This window comes from Pantherophis guttatus, chromosome 5, assembly GCF_059756535.1.
Source record: "Pantherophis guttatus breed Tessera chromosome 5, ASM5975653v1, whole genome shotgun sequence".
NCBI classification, from domain to species: Eukaryota; Metazoa; Chordata; class Lepidosauria; order Squamata; family Colubridae; genus Pantherophis; species Pantherophis guttatus.
The window spans coordinates 119,894,822-119,915,062 of record NC_142067.1 but is presented as its reverse complement, the minus strand read 5'-3'; the positions used below and the strand labels follow the sequence as shown (position 1 = coordinate 119,915,062).

Below are 20,241 nucleotides of genomic sequence, written 5' to 3'. Positions count from 1 at the left end.
GTAGGGGAGATAGGCGTCTTAAAAATTTAATAAGCAAACAAAGCAAGCAAGCAAATAAATATTTAGAGTTTAAAAACTAATTATAGTGGCAGTTAGGGTTAAGGTTAGTGCTCTCTGAGCTTGGTTATTTTCTTGCAGACAATGTATTTCATTACCCAGATTAGGTAACATCATCAATGCTAATCCAGTCTAGCACTGATGATGTTACCTACTCAGGTATTGCAACATCTGCAAGAAAACAATTAAGCTGAAAGAACACCAAGGACCCCTCACTTCAACCCTGAGCTACAAATATTATGCTTAATGGATACTAATTTACAGTTCTTACAATGGAGATACTACGAGGTCAGACAGTCTTGAGTTGTCAAAATCACGGAGGGCAATGGAAGTCAATGTTTATTGGCCATTGGTGATAATTACGGAACATGGAATGTTATGACTTGACATCTAGCAAGAATCAATGCTCATGAACATGAATGGACTTTATTTGTGTGCCTGTGAAACTAAGAGAGTAAAACCATTGAAATGCAATGGTGACTTAAGTAAGGTTCTACATTTAGGCAAGAAATACCAAATGCACAGGTACAGTATAGGTCAGTGATGGATAACCTTTTTGCCATCGTGTGCCAAAAATGTGGGGAGGTTGCACGCACACGTGCCCACACCCATAATTCTATGCGCCCTGCCCTGCCATGCATGCACGCGCAATCCCCCCCACGCGACCCCTGCTTTTGCCACGTGAGGGAATGGTGGGCCTATTTTTCACCCTCCCCAGACTCCAGAGGCTTTCTAGGAGCCTTGGGAGGGCAAAAACGGCCTTCCCCACCCCCCGGAGGCCCTCCGGAGGCCAGAAATGGCCTGTTTGCCGACTTCCGCTGGGCCTAGAAGGCCCAAAAATCAGGTGGCCGGCACGCACATGCACACCTTTGCTGAGCTCACGTGCCCACCGATAAGGCTCCATGTGCCACTTGTGGCACGTGTGCCATAGGTTCGCCATCACGGGTATAGGTGGTACCTTACTCAATAATAGTGAGAGAGATCTTGGAGTCCTAGTGGACAACCACTTAAATATGAGCCAGCAGTATGCTGCAGCTGCCAAAAAAAGCCAACACAATTCTAGCCTGCATTAACAGAGGGATAGAATCAAGATCACATGAAGTGTTAATAGCACCTTATAATGCCTTGGTAAGGCCACACTTGAAATCCTGAATCCAGTTTTGGTCGTCACGATGTAAAAAAGATGTTGAGACTCCAAAAGAATGCAGAGAAGAGCAACAAAGATGATCAGGGGACTGGAAGCTAAAACATATGAAGAACGGTTGCAGGAACTGGGTATGTCTAGTTTAATGAAAAGAAGGACTAGGGATGACATGATAGCAGTGTTCCAATATCTCAGGGGTTGCCACAAAGAAGAGGGGATCAAGCTATTCTCCAAAGCACCTGAGGGCAGGACAAGAAGCAATGGGTGGAAATTAATCAAGGAGAGAAGCAGCTTAGAACTAAGGAGAAATCTCCTGACAGTTAGAACAATTAACCAGTGGAACAACTTGCCTCCAGAAGTTGTGGATACTCCAACATTGAAAGTTTTTTCAGAAGAGATTGGGCAAGCATTTGTCTGAAATGGTATAAGGTTTCCTGCCTGAGCAGGGGGTTGGACTAGAAGACCTCCAAGGTCCCTTCCACCTCTGTTATTCTATTCTAGAAGAGTGTACTAAATCTGAAGGAAAATGGAATAGATGAAAACATGCTTGGATGTGAGGATGCAGGCTGAATTATGAATTTAAAATATATTTTTTTTTTAAAAAAAGGAAAAGCAGTTTGCTTAAGGAAGGTGGTGAGAATTATTTAATGAGGGCAGAGACTGCGACTGTGTCTAATGACTGTGGTCCTACTGTTACTGCTCTCCTCTACCAAAGGAAAAATTGCAAGGAGGAATATAACATCACCAGGAGGGTTTAGGTTGTTAATTGGGCTGCCCAGGATTTCGACTGAAAGAGAATAAGAAGTGAAAATGAGAAAAATTGGGAAAATGAAGTGCAACTGTGTACCGGCAATCTTTCCATATGAGATTTTCATCAGGTGATTGAGAAATACATGTTCTTGATATAGAGCAGGGGGTGTCAAAGTCGATTTCATTGAGGGCCGCATCAGGGTTGTGTTTGACCTCGTGGGGCCAGGGTGGGCATGCCCAGCTCGACATCACTCATGTTAGGAGTGCGTATGGTGGCCTGAGTACTCTGTTACAGAAAACGGGCTCCTGATCTCCGTTTTTGGCTGCGACGACTTCCTGCAACCCTCTGCCAGTGAAAATGGAGCTAAGGCTGCCTGTGGCCCTCCTGAGCTCCTTTTTCACTGGCAGAGGCACCATGGGCCAATCCTTCACTGTTTCCAGGGCAGCCCCATGGTGTTGTGGACCGTATGCGGCCTGTGCAGCTGGTGGCTGATTCGGACAGCGAGGAGGCTGGTGTGGTGCTACGCCAGCAGCCTGTGCAGCTAGCACTCAAGTCGGACAATGAGGCTGGAGAAGATGTGGTGCCAGAGGCAGGGATTCAGTCAGGGCCTTCAGAACCTCCAGAGGCTCCTTTAAGTGAAGAAGGTGAAGAGGAGGAGCCTCTTCTCGATGCACGGGCACGCAGAGCTGCCAAAAGGCAGGAGTGGCTCCTCAGGAGGAGGTCTCCTCGAGAGTAAGACTTGTGGCTAATTGGCCACTCCCTTAGCTTATTTAAGGAGGAATGCCGACTGAAGCAATTTGTAGGGAACAACTTGTTCACTCTCCTTCGTGCCTTGATCTTAGTTCTTTGCAAATTGCTTCTGGGCTTTCTGCCAATCCTAGTAAGATTAAGATTATTTATTCTTTGGATTTTTGTAGGCTGTTAAGAAAGTTAATTAACAGCCATTGTTTGGAAAAAAAACTTATTTAATTTAGTAAACTAAGGTTTGTACGGACTTTGTGTGTGCTGCGTTCTTTGGGGTCCGTAGCTGGGGAAGAACACATGGTCTAGATTTAAGCATTCCACGGACTGGATCCGGCCTGTGGGCCTTGAGTTCGACACCTCTGATATAGAACAATCTTTAAGATGTATGGATTTCAACCCCCAGGATTCTGAGAGTTGAAGTCCCCACATCTCAAAGTTGCTGAGGTTGAGATACACGGATATAGAGAAAGAGTGTGAAAAAAGCAAAATCTCTTAAATTATGGAATCTCTCATGTGGTTATGGTGTTGAAGATGTGCTGCTAAGTGCAAAGGCTTGGTATGATAGAAATAAAGAACATTGCGCAAGAATCATTTGATAGGAGATAAGAGTGCATAATGTCCCCTTTTGTCATTTAGTGTCTTTTGGAAGAAAAAAATCTTGGCTCTGTTTGTGGCAAAAGGATGTCGGATTGGGGGACATGGAAGTGTGTGTTTCTGTATGCAGATGAAGCTGGGTTGCTGATGGAGAACCTGAATGACTTTCAACAAACCATGCCAGGAAATGGATCCGAAAATTAATGCATCAAAGATGAAGGTATTTTCTACCAGCCCCAAGGTGTTTCTGTTTGAAAAGGAAAATGGAATATTGCAAGTGAAACATAAATAGTGAAAAGCTGGAGCAAATAGACGGATGTGTGTGCCTTGCTAGAATGTTTATAACGCTGGAAAAAGAAATATTTAGATGTTCAAATTCTGGCAGAAAGCTTGTGGCGGAGATGTGGTCAGCTACATAAATATTTGCTCCATTTATAGAAAAGTGGTTGGTCGGAGAAGTTATAAAGAAGGGAGAATTGGAAGTACAGTGGAAAACAATCAGAACAGGGAGCTTCCAACGTTTCGCTGTCAAATGACAAAATAAATTGTTAGGAACGAATATTGAAGCAAGTAAGAGGCGGGTTGTTGATAGAGAGAGGAAGAAGGGAGATGGAATTGCAAAACAAATATTTGAAAGAAGAGTGAACATAGAGGAAGGAGAAGGGAAGTCATGGTTATGTGATGTTGATGAGATCCTGATAAACAGAGAGGCGAGAAGTTTAACGAACAAAAAGGAATAGTAGGCGCTTTCATTGTGCAAGAAAAAATAGTACAGAAAGGCACAGGGAATGTCATTTACATAAGTCTACTTCATTATTTTCTCCTGATAATGCAGTGGTTAAGTGCAGTACTGCAGACAAACTCTGCCCACAGCCTGAAGTTCAATCCTGGTGGGGCTCAAGATCAACTCAGCCTTCCATCCTTCCAAAGTTGATAAAATGAGGAGGTTGATTCTCTCCTTGATTAGTTTCTATCCATTGCTTCTTGTCCTGCCCTCAGGTGCTTTGGAGAAAACCTTGACTCCCTCTTCTTTGTGGCATCCCTGAATTTGTCTTCTTCTTCTTCTTCTTCTTCTTCTTCTTCTTCTTCTTCTTCTTCTTCTTCTTCTTCTTCTTCTTCTTCTTCTTCTTCTTCTTCTTCTTCTTCTTCTTCTTCTTCTTCTTCTTCTTCTTCTTCTTCTTCTTCTTCTTCTTCTTCTCCTTCTCCTTCTCCTTCTCCTTCTCCTTCTTCTCCTCCTCCTCCTCCTCCTCCTCTTCCTCCTCCTCCTCCACCTCCTCCACCTCCTCCACCTCCTCCTCCTCTTCCTCCTCTTCCTCCTCTTCCTCCTTCTTCCTATTGTTATTGTTATTTTGTACTCTACATATTTTTTAAGTAACTATAAAAATCTGCTCTAGACATCTTTGCCACTTGTGGATGGGCCTATTAATATTTCCTATGGAATTACAAATTCTCATTTTTTAAAAAAAGGACAGCTTCTATTATCCTAAATTGGTTTGGATGAAACATCTGGAGCCATCTTCAAAGTAGATGTTAACCAGGAAATGGATCAAGCGTCAATCCTGGGCTCAACACTCAGGCCATATACAGACAGGAATACAAATATATACCGTATTTTTCAGAGTATAAGACACACCGGAGAATAAGACGCAGCTACCTTTTTTGATGAGGAAAAGAAGAAAAAGAAGTCTCCCTCTGCCTCTGTCTCTAAGCAATTTTGTTGCAGCAAACAGCAAACTGCCTGCTTTACTTTCATTTTCGTTTTCAACATAGCTTGATTAGCACAAGGAAAAAAAAAAATCTGCTCCAGTAATTTACCTCTTTGCAGCAAGCAGCAGAGCCCTGCGCAAAACAGCTGAGAGGAAATCAGCTGAGAGTCGGGAGACCGATCTAATCAACTTGTGCTAATTAAACTGTGCTGAAGCTGAAAGGAGCTGTTTTTTCTTGCTGTTTGCTTGCAAGGAGGTAACTGCTGCAAGGCAGAGGCGAAAGGGTGGGGGACAGTGGATGGGCGGGGCTACATTCAGTGTATAAGACGCACCTAATTTTTCACCCCCTTTTAGGGGGAAAAAGGTGCGCCTTATACTCCAAAAAATAGGGTAATTTCCATTCAATATTTCTTGACAGTGTCTCATTAATCTTCCTGAAATTTAAAATTTGTACAAAGTGCTGCTTAATATTCCAATGAAGCTTAGTTTCTTGAACCATGAGTGAAAAACATTTATTCTAGAAGGATGTATCTGTCAGGAGAAAACACTATCTTCATAGCCAACTGAGAATGCCATTTTGTGCTAATAGAAACCTGGCCAAGCCAAAGTACAGCAGCTGCGTTTAAGACACAGCTCATTACTAAAGGAATAATTTCAATCTAGACCAGAACAGCCAGATATCTCTCTAATCATGCAGTGTCTATCAGCCAAATATTGTAATAGTATATTCAACCATACAGATCAAATTGAGTGCAGCAAGCGTTGAATATGTTTTATCTGGGAAATCATTGTTTTGTTCTTTCTCTCTTTTCATTTACTTGTTAGGAAATGACTTTTGATTCCTTATGCTTAAATGTTATGCAAGCATATAAGATACATCTGTTTCTTATACACAATCCAGAAACCCTATTAAGATAGGAAGGAACTTGATTCCAAGTCTGAAATGGAATTCCTTGACCAGTGGTGGAATTTAGCCAGTTCTATCCGGTTCAGGAGAACCGGTAGTGGCTTTGGGAGGCTCCGCCCACCCGCCCAGACATCATCACGTCCCATTTTTGATACTCTATGCATGCGCGGAGGTGGTGCATGCAATCACATTTGCGAACTGGTAGCGAAGATATGTGAATACCACCCTGCCCTTAACTATACAGTCTACATTCCTAGAAATCTGAATTCTACTTTTGGGGGTCATTCATTACATTATGTTACACTCTGCTGTCAAGGAATATATAAGCCTTCCTTTCCAATTGGATTTATTTTATTTTACAGTATATTCTACTCAATGTACTGAATATCTGTATGAAACAAAATACCAACAGGTATTGTTGTGGCTCTATTATCTGAGCCTGTGTCATTGACAGGAGAGGACTCCGAGAGTGAAGGAGAGGAGTTGGCAAGGCCTCCCTCTCCAGGACCCTCCTCTTTGGCAATGCCTTCGGTGTCCGCCGAAGGGCAAGAGATAGGGCCGGGGCCAAGCACATCCACGCAGCCACAGGTGGACAGTAATGAGGGAGATGAGTCTTGGCTGGATCCATGCCAGCGTCACAGAGATAAGCACACACAACAGAAAAAAAGGCATGCCCGAGATTAGGCTGAGTCACTGGACCACACTCCACAGGGTATAAAAGGGAGCGTGGTGGCCAGTCAAGCCTTGTGACGAACAAAGCTGAAAGCTTCCACGCCATTCTGCATTGCCGGACTTTTGCTATAGACTTTGCTGGATTATATTTGGACTTAAGTTACTCTGTAATTATTGAACATTTTACTTTGATGTACCAGAAGCGGAGAGAAGTTATCTCTTCCCTTTGTGAGTAATAAACTCTTGGCAGGCAGCCACTAGGTTGCTGCCAAGTTCCGTTATCATAAGGAAAAGGATTTTGTCGGCTGGTTTGGTTTTTAACTCTTGGACGTCTGTTGGTGTGTGTGTGTGTGGGACGGGGACAGAACAGGTATTCCTCAATGTATGGCCACAATGGATCCCAATTTTAGGTTGCTAAGTGTGATATTTGTTAACCTGAGTTTTGCCCCATTTTATGACTTTTCTTGCCCTAGTTGTTAAGTGCAGTGGTTAAGCGAGTAACTCAGTCATTAAGTGAATCTGACTTCCCCATTGACCTTCCTTGTGAGAAGGTTGCAAAAGTTGATCACATGACCCTGGGATACTGAAATTGTCATAAATACGAGTCCATTGCCAGGCATTCGAATTTTGATTACGTGACCATGGGGAGATGCTGCAATGGTCTTAAACGTGAAAAAAGGTCATGTCATTTTTTTTTCAGTGCCGTTGTAACTTTGAATGAACTGTTGTAAGTCGAGGACCGTAAGTGTGTTTCTCACTATGCTGGATGATGACTCAAATCAGAAAGTTATGGAATAAGAGAACTGATCAAATTAAACAGTAAAATTTAACTGATAAAATTAAACAGTAATGGTACCCCAAATGTAAATTTTCTCACACATTTCCTAACCGAAATTTATTTGGTTAGATGTCCTAATGCATATTTTTATGTGGGACTCCTAACACAAAAGTGCATATTTCTATAAGAAGGCAGAAGAATCTCCTGTAGGATATTGGGTTGAACTCCTTTTGAAGTTTGCAATACACAACAGCTTGAATCATTTGGCAATTTATTTTTCTACCAGATGTTGTAATATTTATGCTTGATTGATGTAACAGCTGGTCCTGAAGTAACACCTGTTTCCATCTGCCAAATTGTTTTCATTCCCAAACCAATCTGTTAAGTTTTCATGTAAATGTCTGGCATAGATATGTTGTGTGCATTTATTCAAATAAGAGTCTCTCAATAGCCAATAGATTAGTACTTATACTATGATTTCATAATTACCCTATCTTAAAATACATGCTTAATAGCTTCTGCAACACAAAAACGTAAGGGAAGTTTTGAAATGTTATCAGAATGCATGGGCAGTTAGCCAGTTCAATCCTTTTATTCATAATATTGCTTTCTCAACACTGAAAACTCTTGGTACCTTCGTACGAAGCTTTCAAGCATTATAGGAACCAAACTGCCAAAAAGGGAAACCAACTGTTTCATTAAAAGGTTTTATCCCTTGATAATATACTGTATCGTATCAGAATTCTTTATATAACTGTGAACTCCTTTTGTAAACTTCTGTGCATTCTACATATCTTTGGATGTCATGCTGTGACTTGTGCTTGATTCAGAAGCACCAAGGGGCTTCTGGGTTGAAAAGATTAGCCGGTGACATCACCATTACCCTGGGGACATCCAGTTGGGGGCTCCTTTCATGTCCCCAGCAGGAGCTGGAGTGAAGGACAAGAGCTCAACCCCACCCCCACATCACCTCTTGGTCTCGAATGTGGGCTTGGTAACCTCCTGCCATGGGTTCCAACCACTCAAAATACATTGCTCCTATGCTGTGATGATGGCATATTAGGATTCCTTATCACTGGATATCTGTGACTATGGAGATTTTCAATCATCCAAGTCATGGTTGTCCCAAAGGCACTTTTTCCTGAGCCAACTGGACTTTCTAATTTTTCTTTGAAGACATTTCACTTCTCATCCCAGAGCTGAAGAAGCTTCTTGGATGAGAAGCAGTGGTGGGATTCAGTGGTTCTGTCCAGTAGCGGCAACTGCGGTAGGCCCAGCCCACCTGCTCAGATATAATGCCGTCCTATTTCTCCATGTTTTGGGGGCTGTGTGCACAAGCAAAGAGCATGCACAGAAAGCCGAGCACGCGTGGATGGTGGCGCGTGCAAGCTCACATTTGCGAACCAGTAGGGAAGGTAAGTGAATCCCATCTCTGATGAAAAGCGAAACGTCTTCGAAGAAAAACCAGAAAGTCCAGTCGCCTCTTGAAAAAGCACCTTTGGGATATCCGTGAGCAACCTTCATAGCTTCTGTGCACTCTACATTAACTTTGGATTCCATGCCGTGACCATAAGGCAGATCAGCACTTCCTTACCATGGTGTAACTGTGAGCAACCTTCATAAGTTCTGTGCATCCTTGAGCATCCGCAAAAGCCCGGATTCCCAAACAGTTGGACGGATGTAAAAGCTTCATGAGGAAATGACAACAGACTTCAACCACTTGAGGGAGTTGAAGGAGACACGCAGCTGCTAGGAGGTTTTCAATGGTATCTTCTTTAAGTTCCAAACAACCTGGATAAGAGATGAAGCAACACGATCAGTTTGCCACCCATAAATTTGTACATACCTTAGTAACTTAGAGCCAAGTATTAAGTCTTAACCACAGATGTAGTATTTTGGCTACGCTATTACAGACATGCAGTCATAATGACCGCTCTAGCTACTGGCCATTGTCCAAGTAATTGCACTACAATATTGTGACTAGTGGTTCTGGATCTATTGCTTGCAAAAGGTACAGAAGACCATTTGAATTTGTTCCTGCCATATAAATTATTGCACGACGTAGATTGTACCTGGTCATCAATTTCATCAGGAGTGTCATTATCACTGTCAGAATTGGCGACGGCAGCGGGTTCCTCATCGTCCATTACAAAATTTTCATTGCAATCTGATTCCACTTCACTCAGATCACGCTCTGCTTCTTCATACCATGTTTGAACAGTTTCTTTGAAGTTTGGGTCACCAAATTTCACTCTTTTTGGCAGAAAATGTGGCCCCGACGTTATAAAAAACATATACGTTAACAAAGATCTGCGGTCAAAATGACCACAATTCAAATTCAAACACCGCTACAGCAAACACCAAATAACTTACATAAGCGCGATGCTGCATACACCCTTATTGGTGGGAAAACAAAACCTGTTCGCAACCAGAATGGTCCATTTCTAAAAATAGGGGTGTTCCATACATTTTGAAAAACTGTTGCGGTCACCATGACCGCAGGTCTGTGGTTATGGGTTAAGATCATGAAATACGTAGCGAAATTTTCAGCCATCATGATACTAGTGGAAACTCAACTTTGTGCAATATTTTAATTTGGGAACTAAATAGCCCTGTTTTTGCTTTCTCTGTAGGCTTCACTGGGTTCTCCTTTCTTAAGTATCAGCAGGTTATTCCCAGCAGTTGAGGAAAATCTGGCATACATTATTACCTCATGTTGTTTGCATTGCACTATTAAACAAATTAAATATTTGAAGTTTGGAAAGATACATTCCTTTGAGATCTGCACTGCAACGTTTTCTTTTCCTCATGGGATGAAACTAAGGGGAAACTGGGACTAACTGTACCTGTGTTTTAATGTTCACGTTTTAGAAGTTTTAATTAAAGGACTGAAAAGCATATAGTTCATAAATCCTTTTGCAATCTTCAACTTTACAATCTAGCTGAAAGATACCAATACATCTGATTACAATTTTGCTTTTTGTTTACAATCAATGCATTTAGCTTCATTAGTTGTATTGCTGAAAACTGACATGGAGATTTAAATCTAGATAAAGTGGAAAAAAATAATTGTATACAAATTAATTCAATTTGCACCCTCACCAGGATGCTAATCAGTTTCAGACAAACAAATCACAAAAGCAAAATATGAATGTTTACTCTAGCTCTTTGTCATAGTTGAAATGGCCAATTTTAATTTTTAAAATGGCATATCTCCCTTTTCCAAATAATAGGCTTCATGTAACCATATTATATGCTGTAATGCCAAATGTTTAATGTCTGTAAGCCGCCCAGTCACATGTAGCTGAGATGGATGGCATACGAGTCAAACAAACAAACAAAAATAAAATAAAATAACTGTTCTAGTCTATAAGGACAAATTTCCTAATGGTGAGAGCAATTAACCAATGGAATGGCTTGCCTTCAGAAGTTGTGAGTGCCCCATCGCTAGGCGCTTTTGAGAAGAGACTGGATAGCCACTTGTCTGAAATGGTATAGGATTTCCTGCTCAAGCAGAGGGCTGGACGAGAAGACCTCCAAGGGAATTTCCAACTCTGCTATTCTATGTTATAAAGCATACACTTCTTTTTTGCGGGTAAGGAGTGGGAATTAATTCAGAGCCCAGATAGATGGAGTCTTAGTGGAGAATCACTTAAATATGAGCCAACAGTGTATGGCAACAGACAAAAAAGCTAACATAATCCTAGACTACAGTAATAGAGAGATAGAATCAAGATCATTGTAGATTAGTACAACTTTACAAAGTCTTAATAAGGCCATACCTGGAATACTGCATCCAGTTCTGGCCACCACAATATAAAAAAGATGTTGAGACTTTGGAAAGAGTGCAAAAAAGAGCAACAAGGATGATTAGGGGACTGGAGGCTAAAACATACGACAAACGGTTGCAGGAATTGGGTATGTCTAGCATGGTGAAAAGAAGAGGAGACATGATAGCAGTGTGTCAATATTTGAGGGGTTCATACAAAGATCAAACAGGGTCAAACTGTTTTCCAAAGCACAAAAAGGCAAGATGAAGAACAATGGATATAAACTAACCAAGGAGAGAAGCAACCTAGAACTAAGGAGAAATTTCCTAACAGTGAGAGCAATCAACCGATGGAATGGCTTGTCTTCAGAAGTTGTGGGTACTCAACACTGGAAGCTTTCAAAAAGAGACTGGACAATCACTTGTCTGAAATTCTATAGGGTCTCCTGCTCAAGCAGGGGTTTGGATTAGAAGACCTCCGAGGTCCATTTCAACTCTATTGTTCTATGTTCTATTTTCCTTTTTTTTTTTTAACCCCAGCTTTCAGTCTCAAATAAATTATGACTTTGCTTGTTTTTGTTCAATTAATCTAAGTCTAAAAGGGAAAGACATTCCAAAGTCACAGTAGAATGACCAAACAGACATTTTGTGTGAATTGGATTGTACAGAATTCAGAGGTGGTATTCAGCCAGTTCACACGAATCGTTGGTGGAAATTTGGCCAGGGTCGCCGAACTGGTACTGATGGCTGGCTGGCCACGCTCCCAAACTGGTCCCCTGGTCGCCGCTCTCTCACACTGCCCACCATGTTCATCACCGCCATGTTCTTTGCGCACATGCATTCCATTGCCTTGCAAGTCCAATGGGATGCGCATGTGTGAAGAACATGTTGGCGACAGCAGCTTTTTCCGCGACCTCCAGTACTTTTTGATGGCCTGCAGCCAGCCGCTCCAGCCGCAAAATTTGGGAGGCTTCTTTGCCAGCCACTTTCCAGCAACGGCAGCTGGATGTGGGCAGCTGAAAACTCCAGCCAGCTTGCCTGGACCAGTTGCCACGGAAGGTAAGCAACCCGAACAAAGAGGCGGTGGTGGGGGAGGAAGTAGGACTAGGGCCGGGGCCGCTAAAGGAGGAGAAATGAGGATGACTGACAAAGGGAGGGGGGTAGATAGGTGGAAATCCCAAAACTTTTCCTACCTTTTCCTGTGGCTGTGGCTAGGTGGGGGGGTGTCATGTGACTGAGTGGGTGTGAGCATGAGTGATGTCAAGTTGGCCACACCCACTCATTCACATGCCACACCCACCTAGCCACACCCACCAAACCGCTAGCGAAAATTTTTATAACCCACCACTGACAGAATTGCTTTGCTATTTCCAGCTGCTTTTACCTTCCAGTCTTCCAATCAATTCTAAGGTCCTTTGCTAACTTGGTTCTATCTTGCTGAGCTTCCAAACTCAGATGAGAATGTCACTGCGTTTTTTTATTTACCAGATGAGCTCATTATTTCTGGACTATCAGACTTTCCGTAGCTTGCCAAGAATTGTTATCAGTAAGCAAAACTGCACATGTCCACCTCACATTCCTTCACACGCCTTCCTTTGTTCTCTTGCCAGAAAGGTCCAGCTGAGAAATAGCCGGCACAAACTATTTCAAAATGTAACTCTTAGATTAGTGAGATGTTTTATTATTTTCTTTATAACAAATAAATGAGTTTTCTTAGAAGATATGTTCTTCGGGTTTGTTTTCTTAAAGTATACTCGCAGGGAAAGGTCTCGATCCATCTCCTCTAATCAGGGTGATTATCCCAAAAGCAGAATGGGATTAATCAATGCCCTGACAGAGAAGAGCGAGCTCCTGTGACCTACTGAAACTAAACAAGGTTGGACTTCCTGCATTACTGAGAAATCAACCTCAGTGGATTAGATTAGAACGAACAGAAGTGAAATGTAACCAGTGTTAAACTAGTCTCATTGAATTCGGGTGGATTTAAATCATAATCAACTTAAACCCCCTAATTCACAATATCTAATATACTTGTAAGTATTATTAGTTTGGATCGAGCTCAAAATCAATAAGTAAGAATGAGATGTTAAATCCCAAGGCTTCCAAGTTTGAAGCAGACATTGATTAAAGTGAGAACGAGAAAAATGCATTAAGTAAGGTGAGAAGATTTATTGGACGTAATATGAAAATAAAGGCTATTGAGTACTTGCAGATGTTAATAAATTTGCTTCAATTTTTGTCTATCTCTGAGTAAACATTTTAATTTAAACTGGTCACCAAAGCATAAATTAAGTTAATAATCAGAGTGATAAATATTTCAGATGTTTGCCTCTTTATTTAAAACTAATCGCGTAGGATAATTTTAGGATAAATTGGCCACTAGGAGAAAAAAAAAATAAAGCAGTGAGATTTAAAATTGTTATGATATTCCAGGCCTTAAAGGCCAATTGCTAACTGAGATTATACTTGACATTGATACTGTAGCATCTATCATATTAATTTTTATATTTTGGTGTAGAATGACATCCAACCTCAGGGAAGAATGAAGTAGAAGAGATTCCATTTATAAGCATCTGAGAAAAAGACTAATATTCTTCACAAAACAGAGGGGAAAAAAAGTAAAGGTAACATACACTCAGTTCATAAAAGTCTCAAATGTGCTTTTTCAAAATGCAACTGGACTTTGTTTTTTCCTTAAAGAGGTTTTGCTTCTTATCCAAGAAGCTTCTTCCGTTCTGATTGAATAGTGGAGGAAGCAAGGATTTATGTTCCTTGCAGTCAGCTCTGGTTGTTAGCACTCTCTCTGAGAGTTGTTGCAGCCACTTGGAGATTTATTAGTGGCTTCAGGGTCATCTGAATAGTGCAAATGGGTGTGGAACTGTTGAAAAGACTGTGTTGTAAACAGGAGATTCCATTATTCAGGTGACCCCGAGGGCAGAGATAAACCTCCAAGTGGCTTCAAGAACTCTCAAAAAGAGTCAGGGGTGGGTTCTAATTTTTTTTACTACCGGTTCTGTGGGCGTGACTTATTTTGTGGGCGTGGCTTGATGGTCATGGGACAATTATTTAGGATTTAGCAGAGGTACTGGTCTACCAGGCTTATAACTGCTTGCAGAGCTGTACCGATCTACCCATTTATTTTTGCAGGCACTGATCTACTCATGTATTTTTGCAGGCACTGGTTTATCCATTTATTTTTGCAGGCACTGATCTACTCATGTATTTTTGCAGGGACTGGTTTATCCATTTATTTTTGCAGGCACTGATCTACTCATGTATTTTTGCAGGCACTGATCTACTCATGTATTTTTGCAGGCACTGATCTACTCATGTATTTTTGCAGGCACTGGTTTATCCATTTATTTTTGCAGGCACTGATCTACTCATGTATTTTTGCAGGCACTGGTTTATCCATTTAGTTTTTCAGGCACTGATCTACTCATGTATTTTTGCAGCCACTGATCTGCTCATGTATTTTTGCAGACACTGATCTACTCATGTATTTTTGCAGGCACTGATCTACTCATGTATTTTTGCAGGCACTGGTTTATCCATTTATTTTTGCAGGCACTGATCTACTCATGTATTTTTGCAGGGACTGGTTTATCCATTTATTTTTGCAGGCACTGATCTACTCATGTATTTTTGCAGGCACTGATCTACTCATGTATTTTTGCAGGCACTGATCTACTCATGTATTTTTGCAGGCACTGGTTTATCCATTTATTTTTGCAGGCACTGATCTACTCATGTATTTTTGCAGGCACTGGTTTATCCATTTAGTTTTTCAGGCACTGATCTACTCATGTATTTTTGCAGCCACTGATCTGCTCATGTATTTTTGCAGACACTGATCTACTCATGTATTTTTGCAGGCACTGATCTACTCATGTATTTTTGCAGGCACTGGTTTATCCATTTATTTTTGCAGGCACTGATCTACTCATGTATTTTTGCAGGCAGCAGTCTACTCATTTGTTTGCTTTTAACACTGATCAGCTGTAGGGCGGCCCTTTGAAGCCCCGCAGCAAGAGTTTAAACAGTTTTTTTCCCTCTAGCCATCAGCTGGGACTCAGGAGGCAGCAATAGATTGGGGCCAAATAAAAGGTAAGAATAACGCGGGGGGTGGGTGGGTGGCACGGGGGGGCAGAACCGGTTCGGTGACGTCATATCGTCACCGCTATTGGCTCGAGAAAACCGGGCCAAACTGGAAAGAACCCACCACTGAAAAGAGTGCTAATGATCAGATGATTGCAAGGAATATAAACCCTTCCATATTCCACCATTCAGTCAGAACTGAAGAAGCTTTTCGGATGAGAAGCAAAACATTTTCAAGGAAAAACAAAGTCCAGTTGCCTTTTGAAAAAGCATCTTTGGGACAACTATGACTTGGATGACCGAGAAACACCACAGACATTCAGTGGATAAAAATGAATACTGTTTGGGATGTCAGAGTAATGTCAGATCCAATATTAATTATTAAGTGCGAGGAAGTCTAATGTAATTTTGGGATCCCTTTCTAACATGATATCATTTTGGACAATCAATCAATCAATCTTCCAACAAGCAGAGTCCATGGGGAAGCCAGATTCACTTAACAGCCGTTAATCTGAGCAACTACAGTGTTTTACTTAACAACTGTTGCAAGAAAAGTCATAAAACAGGACCAAACTCACTTTAGAACTATCTCATTTAACAACAGAAATTTTGGGCTCATTGTGGTCATAGGTCAAGGACTATCTCTGTAGACATATATGGAGGAAAATGAATAAAAGCACAGGAGGAGTGGAATCTAAATGCAAACATCTCATTAAAATTGACTAAAATTATAACTGGGAAAGGATGACGCAGGCATGGAATGGAAATACCTGCAATTTGGTCTATCTTGCCAAAGGTAAAATCTTTTAAAATGTTTGCATGTAAGTATCCTTCAGCTCAAAGTGGCAATCTTTCTTTCTTTTTGCCGTGCATACAGTAGTTGTGTGTTAAAGGAATCTGAGAAACCGCAGAAATTGTTAAAATGATGGCACTGAAAATGGAGATAGAAAAGATTGACCAGAAATGACTTCTATGCAAACTTTTTTTTCCTTTTATTATTCTCATGTAACTTCTAGGGTTTTTTTATACTGCATGTCAATAGAGTTGGAATGCGATTGTGAGCTTTTCTTACGTTTTGCAAACACTCTTTAGCTGCCCTGAGTCTTCGGAGAGGGGCGGCATATAAATTGAATTAATTAAATTAAATTTATCTTATGCCTATACAGATAGTCCTCGACTTATGATCATGATGAAGCCCCAAATTAAGTTAAGTGAAACATTTGTTAAGTGAGCTTTGCCCCATTTTACGACCTTTCTTGCCACCGTAAAGTGAATCACTGCAGTTGGTCAGTTAATAACCTGGTTGTTAAGTGATTCCCCATTGACTTTGCTTATCAGAAGGTGGCAAAAGGGAATCACACGATTTTGGGACCCAGCAATGGTCATAACTATGAGCCAATTTTCAAGCATCTGAATTTGGATCATATGATCACGGAAATGCTGCAAAATTCTATGAAAAAGGGTCATAAGTCAACTTTTTTCAGTGCTGTTGCAATTTTGAAGAATCGCTAAATGAACTGTTGTAAGTCAGGAACTATCTGAATAAATTGCATTCACCTAATTCAGCCCTGCACACACCCTTATGATTCTGGAAAAAAATTGCAGGTGCTCTGTGTACAGATTGATACATGATTTTGCTTTGCAACGCATGTTCTCAGAACTAACTTTAAAGGTAAAGGTTCCTCTCGCACATATGTGCTAGTCGTTCCCGACTCTAGGGGGCGGTGCTCATCTCCATTTCAAAGCCGAAGAGCCAGCGCTGTCCGAAGATGTCTCCATGGTCATGTGGCCAGCATGACTAAACACCAAAGGCGCACGGAACGCTGTTACCTTCCCACCAAAGGTGGTTCCTATTTTTCTACTTGCATTTTTTACGTGCTTTTGAACTGCTAGGTTGGCAGAAGCTGGGACAAGTAACGGGAGCTCACCCCATTACGCGGCACTAGGGATTCGAACCGCTGAACTGCCGACCTTTCGATCGACAAGCTCAGTGTCTTAGCAACTGAGTCACCGCATCCCTGAACTAACTTTAGTAGTAAATAAATCAGATCACTCCCTTGGAAGTATCCCTAATAAAAAAAAAATCACCATGCTTTTGGATAAAAACAAGTGGATATTTTTTTCCATTTGTAAGCTTTCGAGTTCTCCATTTCAAATAATGGATATACTTCTGTTACAGCCCAAGGTCAACTGTTTTGATGAAACAGAAACAAATGACAACAGCATTAAGTGTCTGTCCATATACAAACAATGAAAAATAAACTCTTGTAAATCTTGACTCTATTTAATTGATAAGACCTATCTTTCAAATGCTGGCTCCATTTCTACCACACTCTCATATAAATCGGTGTAGTCTTCTACAAAGCTACCGCAGTACCTTTCAACTATTCAACTATAACCGTCATGGTGGCACAGTGGTGAGAATGCAGTACTGCCACTATTTCTTCTGACTGCTGGCTGCCTGCAGTTTGGCAGTTCAATTCTCACCGGCTCAAGGTTGACTCAACTTTCCATCCTTCCGACGTTGGTAAAATGAGGACCCAGATTGTTGGGGGCAATTTGCTGACTCTGTAAACCACTTAGAGAGGGCTGGAAAGCATTGTGAAGCGATATACCCTGCTCAAAAAAAATAAAGGGAACACAAGCAGAAGACATCCGAGATCTGAATGAATGAAATAGCCTTATTAAATACTTTGTTCATTACATACAGTAGTTTTGTGTTCCATTTAGTTGTTTGAGCAGTGTATAAATTACTTTATGTAAAGAACAAAGTATTTAATAAGGCTATTTCATTCATTCAGATCTCGGATGTCTTCTGCTTGTGTTCCCTTTATTTTTTTGAGCAGTATATATCTTCCTTCCTTCCTTCCTTCCTTCCTTCCTTCCTTCCTTCCTTCCTTCCTTCCTTCCTTCCTTCCTTCCTTCCTCCCCCCTCCCTCCCTCCCTCCCAGTGGTTAGAATGTGGTATTGCAGGTTAACTCTGCCCACTGCCAGCAGTTTGATCCTGACCAACTGGCTCAAGGTTGCCTCAGCCTTCCATCTTTCTGAGGTTGGCAAAATGAGGACCCAGATTGTTGGGGGCAATATGCTGACTTTGTAAACCACTTAGAGAGGGCTGTAAAGCACTGTCAAGTGGTATATAAGTCTAAGTGCTATTGCTATTGTTATTGCCTCTGCCTTCCCTCCTTCCGAGGTTGGTAAAATGGGGACCCAGATTGTTGGGGGCAATATGCTGACTCTGTAAACCACTTAGAGAGGCTGTAAAGCATTATGAAGCGGTATATATCTTCCTTCTTTCCTTCCTTCCTTCCTTCCTCCCTCCTCCCTCCCTCCCTCCCTCCCAGTGGTTAGAATGCGGTATTGGAGGCTAACTCTGCCCACTGCCAGCAGTTGGATCCTGACCAACTGGCTCAAGGTTGCCTCAGCCTTCCATCCTTCCAAGGTTGGTAAAATGAGGACCCAGATTGTTGGGGGCAAGATGCTGACTCTGTAAAATGCTTAGAGAGGGCTGGAAAGCACTGTGAAGCAGTATATAAGTCTAAGTGCTATTGCTATTGATACTGTCAAATGACTTGAGGAAACTTTCTCTTCCTATCAGCTGCTCTTTCAAGTTTTGTGATAGGGCTGCTTGAAGTAGATGAAAACTTAAACTAAAGGCTTAGCAATTATGTACTGACATGTGAAAACTATCCATTTTCATCCCAGTAAGGTTAAAACATTCTGCTGTTTCTATCATATGACTCATTTGATGTTGTATAACAGTGTACCTCGGGTTTACAGAGGATAATAGCTTGACACGATGCTTTGATAACTACACCGTGCTTTGGAATAATTGATTTAGAACTGAAAATTGCCAAAGACACATGATACAGCAACAGTAAGGAGATTCTTGAAAGAGTGATTTGATTTAATGACTGCATAGATAGATGGAAGATACCTGAGTTTAAATGTTTGAACAAATATGGTTAAATCCAAAGACAAAGAGTTTTTTGTTTTGTTTTGTTTTTTAAGGCAGAACTAAAATCAAGGACAAACTGAAAAGGCATATATTGCCTTTGTAATATTTCCTTAGGTCCTGAACCAAGATTGATTCTTGTTCTTGAAAAAAGTTTAGTAATATCCTGCTTTTGGCCTGATGTAGAAGAAAAAGTAGACTAAAATCAGAAACAGAGGTGGGTTTCACATACCGTATTTTTCGGACTATAAGATGCACCTTTTCCCCCCTAAAAGGGGGTGAAAATTTAGATGTGTCTTATACACTGAATGTAGCCCTGCCCACCCACTGGCCCCCACCCTTTGGCCTCTGCCTCGCAGCAGTTACCTCCTTGCAAGCAAACAGCAAGAAAAAACAGCTCCTTTCAGCTTCAGCACAGCCTATTTAGCACAAGTTGATTGGATCGGCCTCCCGACTTTCAGCTGATTTGCTCTCAGCTGTTTTGCGCAGGGCTCTGCTACTTGCTGCAAAGAGGTAAATTGCTGGAGCAGATTTTTTTTTTCCTTGTGCTAATCAAGCTATGCTGAAAACGAAAATGAAAGTAAAGCAGGCTGTTTGCTGTTTGCTGCAACGAGGCAAAATTGCTCAGAGGCAGAGGGAGATTTCTTTTTCTTCTTTTCCTCACCAAAACAGGTAGTCTTATACTTCGGTGCATTATCGAAAAATATGGTAATTTTACCACCGGTTCGCCGCGCACCGAAAATGTGAGCATGCGTCTTCCGCACATGAACTCAGCCTTCCGCATATGCGCTTTGCTCATGTGCGCGTCTTGCATGCATGCACACGGCTTAGAAAAAGTGGCTAAATAGGACGGCATAGCACCGAGGCGGGTGAGCCGGTCCACCCGCAGGTCACCATTATCGGTTCACTCGAACCGGCTGAATACCACCACTGATCAGAAACACACTTTATGAATGATTCCGTTCCTTCCAAGACCCAAAACGAAAACAAAAAAGCAAAATTGCATTATTATTATTTTTTTGCATCACTCTAGAAATTAAAATTATGTGAAACCTACTCATTTCAA

At 41.4% G+C, this 20,241-nt stretch overlaps 1 protein-coding gene across 2 annotated transcripts in view; it reads right to left on the bottom strand.

Annotated features, from left to right (window-relative positions):
• The window catches only part of KLHL1 (kelch like family member 1), a 153,843-nt gene that overhangs the window by 75,019 nt on the left and 58,583 nt on the right, over nucleotides 1-20,241 (bottom strand). For both annotated transcript variants that reach the window (XM_034416762.3, XM_034416772.3), the window contains exon 4: nucleotides 8,948-9,144. In XM_034416762.3, coding sequence (XP_034272653.2) covers nucleotides 8,948-9,144 — 197 coding nt within the window. The remainder of the gene's footprint in view (nucleotides 1-8,947; nucleotides 9,145-20,241) is intronic.